Consider the following 20273-nt stretch of genomic DNA (forward strand, 5'->3'; position numbering starts at 1 on the left):
TCCTGCCTGTGTGTCATTTTCCTAGGCTAGTTTTCAGCTTGATGCATGTACTTGATGTTAAAATTACATAAATAATTCCAGAAGTTCTCTTTACACGGGACAACCCATCATATTAGGGGGGAAGAAAAGACTGGCTACTAATTAACGTGTTGGGAAAGATAAGTGAAGCAAGCAAGCCAAAAAAGGGTTCAAATTATAAGGAAGGCAAACAAACTATAATGAAAGCAGCTGGCATAAGAGACACAATAAAGGACAGAACCAATGTTTATGGCTACCTGGTAGGAATGTAAAAATCTGCAATAACTAAGGGGGGGGGTAACCAGAAGGGGGAATGAACCATGAGAGACTATGGAATCTGGGAAACAAATTGAGGGCTTCAGAGGGGAGGGGGGTGTGGGACTGGGATAGGCCAGTGATGGGTGTTAAGGAGGGCACGTATTGCATAGAGCACTGGGTGTTATATGCAAACAATGAATCATGGAACACTACATCAAAAACTAATGATGTACTGTATGGTGACTAACAATATAAAATTTTTTTAAAAATCTGCAATAACTCTCATACTTACTACTTTATGTATGGGCTAATTTTTTTTTTTTTTGTAAACCTAACTCTTCTAAGTTGGACCTGAACACTACCTACAGTACCATCAAATCTTAAACTGATACATGCACACACACATACACACCAGTTCATATGTACGTATCAAACCATAGCCTTTTCATCTGGAATGTCAGAGTAGGAGAAGGTGACACGGCCTCAGGGAGTATACAGCCCATTGATTCTTTACATCTGCAAGTAGCAAGGGCTAGCTCTCTGTTAACTGGTTTCTAAACTCAGAACACTGGTGCGACAAGTTCTACAAGACTGCTGACAAGAACTCGCATACCACCCTGGAGCCACAGAAACGCCAAGGACCGCCACAGCAGGGCCCCCTTCATGGTGACAGACGCGAACATGCCTGGCTCCTACAGGGCCCGTGCTCGGTTTTTGTTTTTGTTTTTTTTTAATTGTCTCAACAATTGATACCAAAGAAAACCATGACAACTCTGGCTAAGGAAGACCTGTGGTTCCTTTTGACCTTGCATCTTTTAGTGCAAATACTCACTTAATAAATATTTAATAATAACCATCATGACTCACTGGGAGCTCGGCCTCTAGGGCTCAGGAGGTCTGTTGCTAATTCCAACCAGCATGATTTACGGGAAGTAAATGATCTATGACGTGCCCAAAGAGAATAAAAGTACATACAGGATGCTTCTACTTAGGGCTTTTTTGGTAGAGAAAAAAAAAATACACAAAAAGGAACAACATTTTCTCTTGACTTAAAGTCTATGTAACTTGGAGGGGGGAGGTCCTCCAAACCCCATGAAGTCAAACCAAATGAAATTACCCGAGCTTTGCTGCGCAATCCGAGTGTAACCACATCAAGTAAGTCGGGTCTGCTGCAAAACATCACTTAAACTGGAGCTCTGACTTATTGTTCTCTTACTGCCCTAGAGCAATTTTGTTTTGAAGAGCACAGAACACCCTGTTCTGAATCCGTGGCTGGCACATGAACTCGATGTGCTGACAGCAATTTGTACTCCGATTAAAATAGGGGGGGAAAGGAAAGAGAGTGTACTGCAGTAACAAAAACTGGAATGCAAGAACCCAAAAACTAGAATTTGTATTTTAGGAAGCAAAACTGAGAAGGAGGCTCCATAACCTTAAAAAAAAAAAAAAAAAAAAAGTGCCGTAAATGCTCCAGCCTAAAGACGTTAGCTCTGGTAAGTGTCTGTTTTTCCCTTTTCTAATTATAGTAGCTGGTGTCTGATAGCTTTGCACTCATTCCCAAAACAATTACTGGGTCATGGGGATCTGAATGGGAATGTTGCAATGGCATTACTACTAGACAAGACCAGTCATCTGGCCAGAGAAAACCAGGTTCTGACAGGTTACTTCCACATGGCAAGGGTTTTTTCTGCTGCCTAATTCATGCCAAATGAGTTTCTCTCTGCCTGCCTAATAGAGCAGAACATCCAAGAGACAGTGGATTCTTAATGACGCCCTGAAAAGACAAACAAGGAAACAGAGATGGATTTCTAAAATCAGGAGAGCCATATTAATCACTGATTAGAAGAGAAACTGTTCCCCATCAAGCATGGTGGTCAAATTTCCCCCAACTGTCTCCTTCCTACTCTGTACCACTTTATACCGTGAGAGATGACCAATGACTGCTGACAGAACTGAGGGGTAGACGCTAACTGAGGGCAGGCATGCACCCTGGCAACCTGACTAGAAGAATTCATGCAAACGGATGACAGATGATAGATCTTAGTCTAAATAGGAAGCGTATGCACAGCCATAAATTCTCCACCAACACGAATCCGCATCACTCCTCTCTTCACACCGGGAAAGCACTTTAGTCAGACCTGGACTCCAGTCCCATTCTGCCACTTAACAGTTGTGGCTTTGGGCAAGGTCATCTAAATTATCTCAAGCTCGGTTTCTTCATCCACAAAATAGGGAAAACAAGATCAGCTAACTAGTAATTGTGGAGAGAATTAAATCAGGGCCCGAATGAAAGCTTTTTTTTTTTTTTTAAAGATTTTACTTATTTATTTGACACAGAGAGAGAGTACGTGACCACAAACAGGGGGAGTGGCAGGCAGAAGGAGAGGGAGAAGCAGGGTGCCCACGGAGCAGGGAGCCTGATGGGGGACTTGATCCCAGGACCCCAGGATCATGACCTGAGCTGAAGGCAGATGCTTAACTGACTGAGCCACCCAGGTGCCCCCCGTATGAAAGCTTTTAGCCCAGCACCCGGCATTCGTTCATTCTTATATCAGGGCATCTACTGTGTGAGGACACTGTGCTACGTGTGGATACACAGAGATGAACTCAATTGAAGTTAGTTATGATTATTTTCCTGCAATGAGTGGTAAATTATACCAGATTAAACATGTTTTAGAACTTCGGCTCAAGAAGCCGCTTACTGGCTCCACAGAGAGCACTACTGCAGTATGAATAAAACTCAAAGTAGGGAGGCAAAGGCCATGTTTTACACTTCTTTTGTACCTCACAGTGCCTAACACACAGTTCAAGGCCAGAAAGTAAATATTTAACAATTAACTTGAAAACAGGGCATTAAGGAAAATGGTAGTAATTTTCCCTCACTTATGGGAATTTTCCTTTTTGCATATTAGTCAGTACTACTATTTTCAATAAATTCCAAGAGCTATTTAAATTTTTACTGATATGGAGCTTCTGTTTTTTAATACTATTTATTTTATTTTATTTATTTATGTTTTTAAAAGATTTTATTTATTAATCTGACAGACAGAGACAGCCAGCGAGAGAGGGAACACAAGCAGGGGGAGGGCGAGAGGAAGAAGCAGGCTCCCAGCAGAGGAGCCCGATGTGGGGCTCGATCCCAGAACGCCAGGATCATGCCCTGAGCCGAAGGCAGACGCTTAACGACTGTGCTACCCAGGCACCCCCTTTAATACTATTTTAAAATAAATGATCCACTGGCTGGATTTTTTAAATAACAAAAAGGCCTATTTTCTACTAAGATTTTACTCTACCTGAAGACTTGAAGCTGCCTTTTTTAGAAGGAACTACATAAATTCAAGATATTTGAAAGAATAAACACTGTCCATTTTAGACCAAGTGCCACACTATATTATTTTGTGAAAACATATAATAAAGTGGTTTCGAGAATTTGCTCTCTCTTACTGGACAAAATTTACCAGGACATTCACAAATACTTCAAAAGCATGTGAAAAACAAAACCAAAAAAACCTCTTAGCTCTGTCAGATCTCAACATGGGCATACATGAAATCATTCCTCTATTTCCAATTTTTGGTACCATTTGGTTTTTGATATTTATTGAGAGAAAAAGAGAGAGCGTGTGTGTGAGTGAGAGGGGATGGTGATGGAGAGGCAGAGGGAGAGGGGGAGAGGGAATCTCAAGCAGGCTCCACGCCCAGCATGGGCCCGATGCAGGGCTCAAGCACACCACCCTGAGATCACGACCTGAGCCAAAATCAAGAGTTGGACACTGAACTGAGTGAGCCACCCAGGTGCCCCAAGAAAATCATTTTCGACAATTTTGGCTCCATTTCCCACCACATCGCATTTTGTTAAAATGACCTAGTTCTGGATTGTTAACCTATTATTACTTTTAACATTATAGTTTTGCCTGAAATTTCAGGGATCTGTCAAGATAAATGCATCCAACGTCACTGACATGTTATGGAAATTACTTTTTTGCTCACTAATGTTGCTTAAGCCTTGAAGTCTTCACTTCTTGGCTTTATTTTTTGCGATATTTTAGTATATCCTACAGTATTTTTTTTCAAAAAGGGCATGAGTCTGCATATTCCAAAAAGTTGATCTTGCTCTTCTACTTAAAGGAATTGACTGAGTATACAACTCTAGGTTCAAAATACTCATAGCTGCAATGCTCAAAGCATTGTCATGTAGTATTCAGTGTCATGAGTAAGTCTGATGTCATTCTGATTCTCATTTGTTTGCATAGAGCTTGTTCCTCCATGGAAAAGTTCAAAATTTTCTTTTAAGCTGTGGAATTAAGAAATCTCACCAGAATGTATCTAGGTGAAAAAGCACTCTTTGCTGCTGTAGGCCCCTCTCAACTGGCCTTTTCAACTCTTAAGGTTCTTCTATCTTCTCTAGGAAATTTTCTTCTATCACGTTTGATTAGATTCAATCGGTCTATCTTTGATTTTTCAAAGATATCTCTTTTCTTTCACCTTCCATATCTTTGGGTTTTCTCGATCTATGTTCTGAGAGATCCTAGACTACCTTTTTTATATCACCAATTCAGAATGCTGGGACTGCCCGTTTTGCCTTTCAACCCTTCCTCTGAGTTCCAATTTTGACAATATTCTTAATTTCCAGAAACTTTATCTTCGTTTTCCTTTTTCAGAGAAGCTGGTTTTTTGACTTATGAGTTTAATGTCCTATTAAATATCTCTGAAGATAGTACTAAGTATTTTATTTTTTTAAAAAAGATTTTTAATTTATTTGAGAAAGAAAGAGCGTGTTCGCATGTGGGTCGGGGGGCAGAGGAGCAGAGGGAGAGGGACAAACAGACCTCTGTGCTGAGCACTGAGCCCAGCATGGGGCTTGATTCCAGGACCCTGAGATCATGACCTAAGCTGAAATCAAGAGTTGTATGCTTAACTGACTGAGCCACCCAGGCGCCCCAGTAATAACAAATATTTTAGAAGTTCTTTTCTATTTCTTCTTAGTCCATCTTGGGGCTTCTTTTTCTCATGGGTACTTGCTGATGTTTCTTTGTTATCTGATCATATTATAAAGGAAGGACTCAGAAAGATCAAATGATTGTCAATACCTGGCACAGTTTATCTAAGTGGTTAGATACATTTCCATGGTAGGCTTTTCCCCAAAGGGGTGGGCTGATTGTGGAAATCTATGGGTGGAGATTCCAGAAATATTTACTGTGCATTTACTATAAGCTGAGCATGATATGCCCATGAAGGCTGGGGATACCTTTCCCCAGTGGTGATAAAAAAGCCTTACTTCAGGAGCAAAACACTTGAGCCTATTTACTATTGTGCAGAGCTAGTTCCCTTCAAATCTGCTTTAAAATTTCAAAGATACTTTGTATCCTCATTCTCTAGTCCAAGTCCTGACACATGGAGTCTTCTGAGGCAGATCCCTATTTTATTTTAGAAATCCTGGTCTTACTGACTTTAGCCCAGGAGCAAAGACACAGCCAGACCCTAGAGTAATTCTCAATCTTTGGTTGCAAATTAGAATCACCCAGGGAGTTTAAAAATGTGTGCCTGGAGTTCCAGCCTGTGAGATTAAAGATTCTTTTTTTTTTAAATTTTTTTTATTATATTATGTTAGTCACCATACAGTACATCCCTGGTTTCTGATGTAAAGTTCGATGATTCATTAGTTGCGTGTAACACCCAGTGCACCATGCAATATGTGCCCTCCTTACCACCTATCACCAGCCTATGCCATTCCCCCAGCCCCCTCCCCTCTGAAGCCCTCACTTTGTTTCTCAGAGTCCATAGTCTCTCATGCTTCATTCTCCCTTCTGATCACCCCCCCTTCCCTATCCTCCCCTCCCCTACTGATCTTCCTAGTTCTTATGTTCCATAGATGAAAGAAATCATATGATAATTGTCTTTCTCTGCTTGACTTATTTCACTTGGCATTATCTCCTCCAGTGCCGTCCATGTTGCAGCAAATGTTGAGAACTCGTTCTTTCTGATAGCTGAGTAATATTCCATTGTATATATGGACCACATCTTCTTAATCCAGTCATCTGTTGAAGGGCATCTCGGGTTCCTTCCACGATTTAGCTATTGTGGACAATGTTGCTATGAACATTGGGGTGCATATGGCCCTTCTCTTCACTATGTCTGTATCTTTGGGGTAAATACCCAGTAGTGCAATGGCTGGATCATAGGGTAGCTCAATTTTTAACTTTTTAAGGGACCTCCACACTGTTTTCCAGAGTGGCTGTACCAGAGATTTAAGATTCTTATTTAACTGGTCGGGCATCAGGATTTTAAAAGCTCCCCAGGTAATTCTAAATTCAGCCAAAGTTGAGTCCTGCTACTAAAGTTTACTGCTCCAGCTGTTCCATATTGTTTTATAACAACCCTGATGATTGCCCCATAGCCTACTTTGGCTCCCTTGCACCAGCTGACTGTGAGCTTGGAGTTCTGCCCAAGTTTGTTGAGAAGAATGGTATGTACCTCTGCAGAGATCTTCTCTACACCTGTTTTGAGTTGGGTTTCCTGAGTCTAGTTTCCATCAGTCCAATTTTATCTACTTTATATAGTCCAGAAATTTTTCTTAATATCTAATCCACTTCTTATATTCTCCCTATTTTCCAGCCCGACTGTGGATTTCTAACTCTTTTTAAAAATCATTCTTCAGGGGCGCCTGGGTGGCACAGCGGTTAAGCGTCTGCCTTCGGCCCAGGGCGTGATCCCGGCATTCTGGGATCGAGCCCCACATCAGGCTCTTCCGCTATGAGCCTGCTTCTTCCTCTCCCACTCCCCCTGCTTGTGTTCCCTCTCTCGCTGAGAAGGAAGGGTATTCCAACAAACTGAATCCTGCAGATGGCTCTGCTGAAATGGTCATGTTTGAAAACACTGACGACTGTCTGCATTTTTTGCATTCAAATGCAGTGGAAAGCACTGTAAGGCAAGAGAGCCACAGGCAGCCAGCATTTGATGTGTCTACTCTAAGCACCGAAGTTAACAAATCAAAAAACGTGAAAGATGGGGGACTTGGGGAAGGAGGAGTTGTAGCTATTTAGAGCCTTGTGCCAGTCAGATTAGATTTCTAAGAAAGCAAAGCTAAAAGTTAACAATGTAGCTACTGCTGGCAACTAAAGTATGATGACTAAAGTATCAGTCGTCATCCCAAAGTCAATTAGACTACCTTAGAACACTGTGACTTTTTTTTTTAATGGAAAAAGAACAATACTGAATAAAAATTACAAGACGGTCATCTTAATTGACATAAGAAAAAGCACACTGGAACAGAATCTAAAAATTGATCTGCAATTAATAGGATCCTGACAGAGAGGGTAAAATTTCTTTGAGGGGTGTCCAGGTGGCTCAGTTGGTTAAGTGTTTGCCTTCGGCTCAGGTCATGATCCCAGGGTCCTGGGATGGAGCCCTGCGTCAGGCTCCCTGCTCAGCGGTGCTTTGTCTTTTCCCTCTGCCCCTCCCCCTGCTTGTGCTCTCTCTCATTCTCTTTCTCTCAAATAAATAAAATCTTAAATTTTTTTTGAGGAAGAATAAATCCTGTCAACTAATGTTAAGATCTCTCCTCTTCCACATACAAAATAATTAAAAGGAAGCAAAAGATCACAATTCAGTGAAAGCCTTTTGATTCAGTCCATAACTTTATTCTCCAAAAACCAAACAAACATCCTGGAGAAATAGTATTTAGGTACAATTAGTATTAAGATGCTATAGAATTAATTTGAAGACTGTCCTTAGCAACAAAGACAAATTAATCATGGGTTCTAGGTCAACCCTGGTAGAGCCAAAAGGATTTGCTGATGAACTGGATGTAGGATATAAGATGAAGAGGAGTCAAGGATTTCCTTCCTTAAATCTATTTTCAGGAAGCAAAGCAAATTAAGCAAAATATAGAGGGTAGAAAGAAGAAATTAAATGTCCTGTACTAGGCACCTTTCTTCATTTAACTGTCACAACAACCTCTGTGGGTGTAAAAGATTATCATTCCTGTTTTACAGATGACAAATCTGATTGCCCAAGGAAGTCAAGTAACTTGTCTAAAGTCATAAGAATATCAAGTAGTGATTCCAAGATTCAGTATTCAAATCTATCACTTCCAAAGCCTGTGTGCCCCTCCCCTGACTACTCACTGTACCTTTACACAAAAGTGACGGGCACTCTGTAACTCTTATGTGTCTATAATGATTTATTATATGATGGATCATCACTGTCTCCTCTTCTCCTTCACTGCAGAATTGGCTTTAGTTCTGGAATTTCTTCCTGGCTTTGACTCTAAGGTGATGCTATCAGAAAAGGCAAACTGGTCAAGACTGAGAAGACTTCCAAAAGAACAAGGTGATTGTGGTTTCGGACAGAGACCACTTTTAAGTCAACCTTCTGTACCCCTCCCATACACGGCAAACTTGTTTCAAAGAGGGAAAGCAGGACACCTTACCCTTGATAAATGAAAATACATTTTTATAAACCTGATTTGTTCCAGAAAAGCAAAAAGAACTTTTGGGAGAAAAAGTAAAAATAAACCACTTACTCTAAAATTTCCCAAGAAAATACAATCCTAACAAGATGAGAGACAAAAATCAGTCATTACCCTTTCTTAAGATACTTGGAAACAGAAAAGTAAAATGAGACAAAGAATTATTCAAAAATTTTAAAAATCCACTGATAGTATGTTAAGGGAAGGAAATATAAGAGAAAAAATACAGGTACCTGCTTATTTCTGCAGAAGAAATACAAAAAATATAAACCAGGAACTAATGTGACTTGTGACCAATGGAGGTAGGTAGGAAGGAAGGTGGAAATAATGGGGAAATGGGAACAGGTTAGTAGAGATGAGGGGGGGAAAACACTTCTGTGTATATCTTTTTGTGTAGTTTAGAATCATGGTAATGTTTCATCTACCCCAAACACAAATAAGTAGTTAACATCATCAACCAGTGTGTGTGGGACACAAACATAACAAATGAACATAAATGCATTATAAAGGAATAGCATAACCACACTGAAGGGAGTGACAAAAAATAACTAACCTAAGTTGGAAAACAGTGCTTTCAATGTATGCTCTAAGGCTCATGACTAAAGGAACTATACACAAATATTTCCTATATTTAGGAAGTTTGTTTTTCACAGGGTGTGGGTTAGCAATTCTAAAACTACTTTCTGTGTAAACTACAATTAAGCAAATAAATATATTGTGGATAATGAGAGTAAGGTTTCTCACTGCTGGAGAAAGCAGTTTTAGATAAGCAATGGGAGAAGGTGAGAGTGAACCTGTGGTGTTGGATTGGAACTGGCAGTGTTAGTATGTACTCATAGTTTGCAATACATATACAGACTAATAAAGAATACACATAGTTGTGTATATATGCATATTGAGGCACATGTATTTCCTAGCTCTGTCTACTTAAGAGGTTCTAGAAGCAATAACATTCCATAGTGTGAGTATACCTAGTACCCAGGTATCTTGGTTTCTAAATATTCTAAATATTAGAATATCTCTAATAAAAGAAATCAGAGCTCCTTGGAGAAACAGCAAGGAAGTTATGAAATAAGCCTAGAGCATCTTATGCCAAAAGTAAGGAAGTACTGGGACGCCTGGGTGGCTCAGTTGGTTAAGCATCCAACTGTTGGTTTCAGCTAGGGTCATGGTCTCAGGGTTGTGGGACTGAGCCCTTGGTCGGACTCTGCATTTAGCATGAAGTCTGCTTGGGATTCTCTCCCTCTGCCTCTCCCCTCCCACTGTCTCTAAAATAAATAAGTAAAATCCTTTTTAAAAATAATTTTTAAAAAGGATTTTACTTATTCTCTTGAGAGACAGAGAGAGAGGGCAAGAGAGCGAGCGGGGGGAGAAGAAGAGGCAGATGGAGAAGCAGACTCCCTGCTGAGCAGGGAGCCTGACATGGGGCTCAATCCCAGGACCCTGAGATCATGACCTGAGCTGAAGGCAGATGTTTTAAGATCTGAGCCATCCAGGTGCCCCATAAGTAAAATCTTAAAAAAAAAAAAGGAAGGAAGTGTTTAAAAACCAAAGCAGGTATGTTGAAAACAACCTTCTAATGTCCAAACCTGGGACAATCTGAGCAACAAATAAGATTAGCAATGAATAATAACCTACAGAATCAAATAAATTCCCATGAGTCCTATTATAATAACTGAAAAAATAGAGAAAGAGAGGGAGCTCTTCCTTATAGCAGAATTCTAATTAAACTGTAGAACAATGGAAATAGAAAAATCACCATTAGGCAAATACTACAGTAATAACTGTTGCATACAAAAACCATTCGTAGAAAAAAAAATCATTCATGGATGCTAAAATCAATATGTGAAAGTGTGATGTAAAAGAAGATCTCTGCATGGTCTCTTAGTAGTTCTCTCCCAACGAGATACTCAGTAAGGTAAAAATAGGAACTTAACAAAGGAGAAACATGGCTGACCCCACCTTAACCAAGAACCCAAGTTAATATCATCACTATCTGTACCTCCTGATAATGATGAACTGAGAAGGGCACAACATCACTTACATGGTATTTTTCAAAAAATGTGTAACTTCAATCTAATCAGACAAACCCAAACTGAAGTATATTCTATAACCAGCCAGCTGTCTTCAAAAGTGTTAAAGTCATGAAAATCACAGAAAGACTGATCAACTGTCACTGACTGGAGAGACTACTATCAGAGGGACCAAATACAATGGTGAATCCTGAATCTGACCATGGACCAGAAAAAGGACATCAGTTTGGGAACTGATGAAATTCACATAAGATCTGCAGAACAGTTAATAGTATTGCATCAAGGTTAATTTCCTGACTTTGATAGATGTACTGTGGTGAGGGAAGATGTGAACATTAGGGGAAGTTGGGTGAAGCATATAAGAGAATTCTCTGTACTAGTTTCACGGTTTGTCTATAAGTTGAAAATTATTTTAAAACAGAAAGCTAAAAATAAAGACTCCCACTGAAAATACTACTAAAAGCAAGATCTGATTTAATTTAGCCTGCCCCAAAGTTAGCTCTACAGTGGTGGCTTTGTGGCATTGTCTATAATTGGGAAAAGTTTTTCCTTTTATTTAGGTTGCCAAAAACCTCCAGTTTAAAAATATACATTATAAATTGTTGAATTTGGGGAGTTACTATATCATAGGAAAAAAAATCTCTGCTTTTGTATACGTTTGAAAATTTTCATAATAAAAAATTAAAATGTATGTTATAATCTTTTACATATTTGCTGAAGATAATTTTCTATCACCCCTGTAACTTTCATAAACATTTAGAATTCTGTCATGGAATGTTCAGAGGTAGTAGGACCTTAGAAATCAAGATGTCTACCCCGGTGTCACCGGAAAGGAAGGAAGCTAACGCCCAGAGAGGCAAGGACTAGTTAGAGTCAGCTGAAGCCAGAATCCTATCTCCGACTCTTAGTCTAGGTATTTCTCCAACATTTGAGCTCCACTTCATGTATTCCAAAACTTACCACGAATGATAGCTACCTAAACACTTCAACTGCAATAGTACAATAATACTATTTATAATTGTTTCCAACTAAATGAATAACTCAATTTGAACTAATTTGCCACACTCATGGAAATGAAACATGGGTCTCAAATAGTATATACAACGGTAAAGATAGGAAAATCAACCGTTCTAATTTATTGTTCCAAAGGAACTCTTTAAATAGGCCTTTTACCATAGTTCATATTGCCATCCTTGTTTGGTGCTTTGATTATTTTCTTAGTGGAAGTATCTTTCCACATTTTCTCACAACTCTGTTTTTTAAAGTACGTCAGCTCAGTGAATGGCATCTTTGAAACATCTATCCAGGCAGAGAGCATCTACCGAACACCAAATGCATGTAAGGGACTGTCGGTGATGCTGGAAACAAAAAAAATGAAAGATTCTGGTCCTCACGCTGTATACTGGGGAAAAGGGCAAACACTGATTATAGTATAAGGTACATGATGACAAACAGGGTACATGATGGTATAGAGAACGTGCTCTGGGAGGGAGGAAGAATGATCAGGTATCCCAGTAGTATCCTTATTCCCAACTTAGCAAATGAAAAAATGGAATAGCTTTAAATCACCCAATAAATGGCAAAGCAGAAGTTGAACCCAGTTTTCCTAGAATAGAATGAACACTATTATCCAATTTTGATCTAACTAAAATGAACTTTTTCATCTTGAGGAAAGCCGGTGAAATGGGTCGGAGAGCTCTGAAGTGCACTACAGTCTAACTGCTCTGTTTAGAAACTCCGTAACCTTGGGCAATTTATGTAACTTCCCGGAACTCACTTTTCCAACCTGGGGATAATAAATCTTATCTCGTAAGGTTATTGTGAGAAATAAATGAATAAATACGTAAGGCAGCTAACACAGTTGCTGGCACATGAAGGAGTCCACAGACTTGGACTTGATGGATGGGATGACTTTTTATTCACTTTCTGGGTCTACAGAAGCTGGCACAGTACTTGGCATGGACATGTTGGATGAATATTTATCAAATAAAGTCACTATTAAATAAATGTTGAATTTAAAACTATTCTTGGGCTATATCCAATTGTTTATTACTATAAACAGATTTTTAGAAAGAAATCTCCATTTTGTCCCCGTAAATGGAACCCAACTTCTAAGGACTAATTGCTGTTATTTAGCAATACTTACTTTCTACTGTTGCTCCTTCATTTGGGTTTGAATATCCTTCTCCTTTCTGTTTGATTCTTCGGATAATGCCTCCATCTTCAAATAAATCCTCTCCTTTGAAATCAAGGAGCTCAATCTAGAAAGGAAAAAAGAATTTGGCTGAGAAAAGACCAAACAGAGCCAATGTAACATACTTAAAGACAAGGGCAACCAATTCTCCTTTCATTTTACAAAATAAAACTCTTTTATATTTATCTATGCATCTCAGTTATTGGAAAAGTAGGAAAGAAAGGAACACTGCACTTTCAATACCTGGAAAGAGCCTTCACGTAATGATAATGTCTAGGACTGCATCCTGTGGGGTTGCAGTGCAAAGACAGACAGGAAATACTAGGGAAGCTGCCTTGTGGGCAAGAAGCCAGAGCTACAAGGTGCTGGCCCAGAACTATTTTGTCTGACTCTAAAGGCCACCACCTTTCCACCCCAGATTCACGGAATTCCCTTTTTATTTATTTATTTTTTTATTTTTTATTTTTTTTTAAAGATTTTATTTATTTATTTAACAGAGATAGAGACAGCCAGCGAGAGAGGGAACACAAGCAGGGGGAGTGGGAGAGGAAGAAGCAGGCCCATAGCGGAGGAGCCTGATGTGGGGCTCGATCCCACAACTCCGGGATCACGCCCTGAGCTGAAGGCAGATGCTTAACCGCTGTGCCACCCAGGCGCCCCGGGAATTCCCTTTTTAAATGTAAAAATAAATCTTATGAATCAGGGCTACGACCAACTAAAAAACTAGGTTTTTTACCTAGTTATGATGTTTCAGGCATTTCCTCCCTTAATTTTTTAAACAGATTTGGACAAACATATGTAATTCAACACAGGATGAATAACATTACCACCACCTACTGCTTCTAATGAAGAAGTGACATCTGTGACAAATAGTGAACCTGTATAATATGAAAAAATCTTACAATTTGGTTTAGGTACATTTCAACACTAGTCTCCCACATTTCCAACTTGTCTTCTGGTCCATTTTGAGTATGTTATACTCACACCACTGACCAGAACCTTTATTTCTTAAGCCTGGTGTCTTTTGTTTATTTGGATATGACATTTCTGTGCCAGAAACACGTTTCTAAGAAAGCACTGGCACACACTCCTTGGGTTTGTGGGAAACAATTCAAGAAGCCAAGCTCCAAAATAAATAAGTTGGATCTGATTCTCAATAGCAAGCCTAGCTCCTTGTTCCACTGCCTGTTGCTTTACAGCCAGCACTATAGTAGAACAGATGCTAACAAGGCAACGTCACACACACACACACACACACACTCTCTTACTCACCTCAAAAAAGAGAGATGCATTCGAGGGAATTTTGGGGAGACTGCCAGCCGAGCCATATGCATACTCTGGTTTGCAAAGTAAATGGCAGATCTCTCCTTTCTTCATGGTAGCCACCCCAATGTCCCATGCCTTGATAACTTGGCCTAAGAGAAAAAAAAAAGTGGTTGAAAGCTACAGGCCATACTTAAAAATATTTAACTGTCATAAACACAAGTTCAAACAAATTTCCTATTCTCTTTACATTACACACTCACTAAGCAGGGGTTACAAAAGAACCTGGTAAAAAGCTACCCACTAAGAAATAAATTGTGATTTTTGAAGGTGATCAGAATAGCTTCCCTGCTGAGAAGGATGAAAGTAGTATCAATTTCTAAATTGCTCAAAGACTGAATCTTTGAAAAGCGGCAATAACATAATCTTTGAAATATATCTGGGCTGCAGTTGTTGCTTAATTTATAATTTCGACTATAATAATAAGGGCATTTTTCTAGGTATAGATAGAACCAAAAGAGTATGGAATGAAATGGAATTTGTCCTAAGGAAGCTTATAATTTAGTTGGGTAGACAAAAACAACAAACAATTGGAAAAGTATAAATTGCATAAAAGGGCCCATGAAAGATGTCTTCTCAAAATTTAGAAAAAGAAAGTTTTGTTTTTTTTAAACAAATAATTATGTGTTCTTTTGTCAAATCACAAGAACTACTGAAGTCAGATTTTTTTTTTCCTACTTCCAGGAAACTAAATGTTGACTTTACTCAACTGTAGAAGTCTATTAGCCTATATAATTTTTTTTTTCCTGTTTTATTTGACAGACAGAGAGAGAGAGAGAGGGCACAAGCAGGGAAAAGTGGAAGGCAGAGGGAGAGGGAGAAGCAGGCTCGATCCCAGGCCCCTGAGATCATGACCTGAGCCAAAGGCAGACACTTAACTGACTGAGCCACCCAGGTGCCCCTAGCCTATGTAATTGTAATTATATCTTACAATAAGCAGTCTCAAATGCTTTGGGAAACAATAAAAAATGTAGGTGATCTAAAGGGGTAAAACACAAAAATGAGGTACGATGTCAATCAAAAACTTAAGGACTGACAGCGAATACAGGTAAACTATGAATCCCAGTGGAAGTAAATTTTGAAGAAAGCTATTATCCTGAACTGAGAGCAGGTGATAGGATATTAGAATAAGGGGAACTCTATACTGAGGTTGGTAAGTAGAGGCGCATTAAGCATTCGTGACTTATGACTAAGCTTGTCTTCATTAAGAATTACAATTTTTCAAAAGATCAGATACTTATTTTAGTTAAAAATTTGTAAGTTACATATGCTTATTATTAAAGCACACACAAGAGAGAAAGATATAAAGTGAAAGGGTATCCATTCCCTCCTTGTAAGAAGACACTTGTTCCTTTTATATCCTTCCTGTGTGTGCTGTCACTTTTTAAAAAATTTAAGATGCAAATGATAGCATGCTATATATTAAATTAGGCTTTTCATTTAATATATATCTTGAGGCACCTGTGTGGCTCAGTAAGTTGGGTGACCAACTCTTGGTTTCAACTCAGGTCATGATCTCAGAGTTGTGAGATGGAGCCGCGAGTCGGGCTCCATGCTGGGCATGGAGCCTGCTTGGGATTCTCTCTCTGCACCCCCCTTGATCTTTCTTTGTCAGTAGAAGGGACGATATGCATCTTAGAGATTAAAAGTGCAGCCTGTTTTAACCTCAAACTATCTGGATTAAAATACCAGGTCTGCCCCTTACAAGTGATGCACAAATTATTTAAGGGCTGTGCCTTAGTTTCTCATTGGCAAAATGTAGATAATAATAGTGCCTGCCATATAGTTGTTATAAGAATTACTAGATAAAACATGTCAAATGCACAGCATGGTGCCTGGCTTAATAAAGAACAGCAATCATTATCGGGGTGCATATAGGCTCAGTCAGTAGAGCATGCGACTCTTGATCTTGGGGTTCGGAGTCCAAGCCCCACGCTGGGTGTAGAGCCTACTTATAAAAATAATAAATAATAAAAGGACAGCCATCATCATTATCATAAATACAAACAGATCTACCTCATTCTAAATGACAGCATAATATTCCAGTCACTCTCCTATTGAGAAACATATTTTGTCTATATATGATTGTCTACTTTGTGCAAATATATTTGGAGGGTAAATTCCTGGAAATGCAAAGGTGATGTGCATTTTCAATTTGACAGACATATTGCCCAAATGCCCTTCCAAAATGGCTACATCAATTTATATGCTCACACATGGTTCTACTGTGAAAACAGCCCAGAATCATCAGGCGAAATGTAAAGTCTCCCGTTGATAGGTTTGCTTTCCTGTCACGGATTCTCCTCAAAGACTGCTAGGTTTCAGAGAGGGCCCTCGAGAACATTTTTTTTTCTTTTTTTACTATCGACTCTGATACTTTAAGACATACTCCTTCAGGAAATCTTCATATTGTGGAAGTTACTACTGTACATTTGTTCAAGACATTTAGCCAATTACTGAGGAACAAAGGTATAGCTATTAATACAAAGATGGCCATTCCCATCTTCCTTCCAAGGACCATGGAATGTAGTATGGCTAGTGGAAGAGAAAGATACATGCACTGTTTTTGCTTTAAACAAATCATGGTAAACACTAACACAGAGTATAAACAAGGGGCTTTTGCTTTTGGGTGGGTGTTAAAGCAATCAGCAAAAGCTTAATTCACAGATAAGGTCTACACTAGGCCTTAGAAGTCAGAAACATTAGCCTGTCAATGAAATGCATAGGAGCCTCAACCAAAAAAAATCATGCCCGCGCCTTTGCTTTTTTTCTTATTTGGGAACATAAAGCTTCTCTTACATCGAGATCCCATTACTGAATGAAACACACTGAGCAAAGAGCCACACTGGTATGAACACAGGTATATATTTCTAAAATTGCCAACTGAGAGACTCTTCTTAAAAAGTATTTCCCCTTGGGCACCTGGGTGGCTCAGTCGGTTAAGCATCTGCCTTCGGCTCAGGTCATGATCCTAGGGTCCTGGGATCAAGCCCCACATCGGGCTCCCTGCTCATCGGGGAGCCTGCTTCTCCCTCTGCCCTCCTCCCACTCATTCTCTCAATCTCTCTCTGTCTCTAAAATAATAAGTAAATAAAATCTTCAAAAAAATTATTTCCCTTTGTTGTGATAAGTACCAGCTATTGTATGGAAGTGTTGAATCACTAAATTATACACCTGAAACTAATATTACACTGTATGTTAACTAACTGGAATTCAAATAAAAACTTAAAAAAAAAGTACTTCCCCAATTAAAAAAAATACAAAACACGCAAAAAATAATAATATATACTCATCACAGAACAACTGGACAATACAGAAGAGCATAGAGAATATTAAAACCTCTGAAATGCCAGCATCTGGGGTAAACTGTCAATTCCCTGGTTCATTTCCTTCCAAATTATATATGTACATTTTGTTTGCATTTAAAATTTTTACATATTCATTCTTAAAATTCTCGTCATAGTTTATTTGGTTTTGTGATTTCCTCTTTACATTTCATTCTGTATAAGCATTTTTCTTGTTAAAAGACAGTATCTAAAAAATGACTTTTAATAACTATATACTATTTCAGCTTTTGATTATAATCTCATCACTTCCATTAATAAACACTCAGGTTCTTCTTCCTTTTTTTTTTTTTTTACTATTATAAAGTTTTAACGAACAATTTTGCACCTAAACCTTCATGTAGCTTTTTTTTTTTTATTTTTTAGTAGTAAAAGCCTGTTACCTGACAATCAGAACTATAGCTGGTAGGTTAATTTAAAATGTTGCCTCAAGTGAGGAATCAAAAAAAGAACATATACGTACCTCAAACATTTTTTTTTTTTTTTACCTTAAACCATGTCAAAGTATATTAATTCACTGATCTTTGCGACAAGGTCAACTTCTTGTCTGTTGATTGTGGCTCTGGTGATAAACAGTTCCACGTCTCCTTTACTATACACATCATGCTTACGATATATCATTTCAATTTACAATGTGGGTTTAAAGTAGACTGAAGACCAGATACTTGTAAAGCAATCAGTACAAAGAACCCTTCTGGTAAAAATATGTTCTGAACGTCCTACTTGTTTTTGCCTTTTACCCATCCCTAATTCAATAGCAATTTAAAAAATGTTTTTAGCAATTCACCTCAGTAAGTATTTCCAAAAATGTTCAAGTTTTCATTGAAACAATCCCTCTTTCTTTCTACACTAATTTAAGTGCTTTATATACGATCTAATTAAATTCTATAATTACAAAAAGCACAATGGATATAAATAGGTCTCAACTGATTCTTACTAAGAGGAAGAAAAAAGCAGCCCCTAACATCTGGAAACTGCCTGATACTGACACCTAGGCCTTAACGATGTCTGCAGCGGGCCTGGGGGAAGCTAGGCCATGCTATTCTTCTGTTGGACATAAACAATCTCACAAAACATCAACATCAGACAAGGTCACTCTGAGACCATGAAAAAGTGAGACAAAACAAAAACACTTCAAAATTTTGTCTGGACAAAAAATAAGGTCATTATGCAAACTACAAAATACCAAACATCCCCCTCTCCTGGCTGACAGGAGTGACTGCTGCTTCTCCAGCAGGTATAGCTTTAGTCTCTGTCTATTCAGCCTGCCTCCTAGATAAGACTTATTAAGATATCGAAGAATCTGCCCACATCCTAACAATATCCCATCCAGAGCAAAGACCCTCTTTCCTTAAACCTTTTCCCAAATCACCTAATACAAGCCCAAATTCTATAATAAATCCTTTTGAACACTCCTACTGAAATACCCCACATTTCCCATATGCATTTTCCCTCCCTACAATGAGTAATGAACCCAACTTGTTCAATGACATCTGTGTCCCCAGTGGTCTGTGGCTGGAGGGCATTGACAAGGCCCACTCAAACTGGCTGAAGCAGAATACGGACCACACCACAGAATAGGAAAACAGCAGTATCACTCAACATATTTGCAAACAGAATGGAAAGCATAATTAGTCCACAGTTGGTTAAGCACGCTTCTCCCATACCTCCTTAGGTTCAATTCTTAGGAGCAGAATTATGGGGTCAAAGCATAAACATTTTTAAGATTCTTAATCTTTAGGATATTTTGATCTTTAGGATCATAATTATAATACACCAAGAATACAGAATTTGTTCTTACACTTGATCTGGACTTCAATTATTAGCTCAAACGCAATTTATCAATTTCAGGAGTCCTATTTCATTCATAACAATATGTGAAGTAAAAATATATATATTTAGGGGCGCCTGGGTGGCACAGCGGTTAAGCGTCTGCCTTCGGCTCAGAGCGTGATCCCGGCGTTATGGTATGGAGCCCCACATCAGGCTCCTCTGCTGGGAGCCTGCTTCTTCCTCTCCCACTCCCCCTGCTTGTGTTCCCTCTCTCGCTGGCTGTCTCTATCTCTGTCGAATAAATAAATAAAAAATCTTTAAAAAAATATATTATATATATTTAAAGAAATGTATAATGTAGCTATCTCTCAGTTCAAATGCTTTCTATATATAACTAACTGTAGGCAACTGGAAAAGTTTAAAAGTATACAAAAAGCCCAGTATAAAAGCAATGAACTGTACTTTTTTCCTTCCTTCTGCAAAGTGTAATCAAAGAATACATTTTAAAATACAAAATTTTGGGGCACCTGGATGGCTCAAGTAAGTTAGCGTCCAACTCCTAATTTCGGCTCACGTCGTCATCTTAGGGTTGAGACTGAGCCCCTTGTCAGGCTTTGTCAAGCTCTGTGCTGGGTGTGGAGCCTGCTTTGGAGTCTCTCTCTGTCCATCCCCACCTTCTCCCTCTCTACAAACAAAAACAAAACCAAACAAACAAAAAAAACCCATAAAATTAGGGCACCTGGGTGGCTCAGTGAGTTAAGCGTATGTCTTTGGCCCAGGTCATGATATCCCAGAGTCCTGGGATCGAGCCCCACATCAGGCTCCCTGCTCAACTGGAAGCCTACTTCTCCCTCTCCCTCTGC

The 20273-nt window shown here is 39.0% G+C and overlaps 1 protein-coding gene across 10 annotated transcripts in view; it reads right to left on the reverse strand.

Moving 5' to 3' along the window:
• Positions 1-20273, reverse strand: part of FKBP5 (FKBP prolyl isomerase 5) — a 112016-nt gene that overhangs the window by 24570 nt on the left and 67173 nt on the right. For all 10 annotated transcript variants that reach the window (XM_034660605.1, XM_034660609.1, XM_034660611.1 and 7 more), the window contains 2 exons: positions 14243-14385; positions 12923-13037 (listed from right to left, as the gene is read on the reverse strand). In XM_034660605.1, coding sequence (XP_034516496.1) covers positions 12923-13037; positions 14243-14385 — 258 coding nt within the window. The remainder of the gene's footprint in view (positions 1-12922; positions 13038-14242; positions 14386-20273) is intronic.

The sequence above is a fragment of the Ailuropoda melanoleuca genome, chromosome 5 (genome assembly GCF_002007445.2).
Source record: "Ailuropoda melanoleuca isolate Jingjing chromosome 5, ASM200744v2, whole genome shotgun sequence".
Classification (NCBI taxonomy): Eukaryota; Metazoa; Chordata; class Mammalia; order Carnivora; family Ursidae; genus Ailuropoda; species Ailuropoda melanoleuca.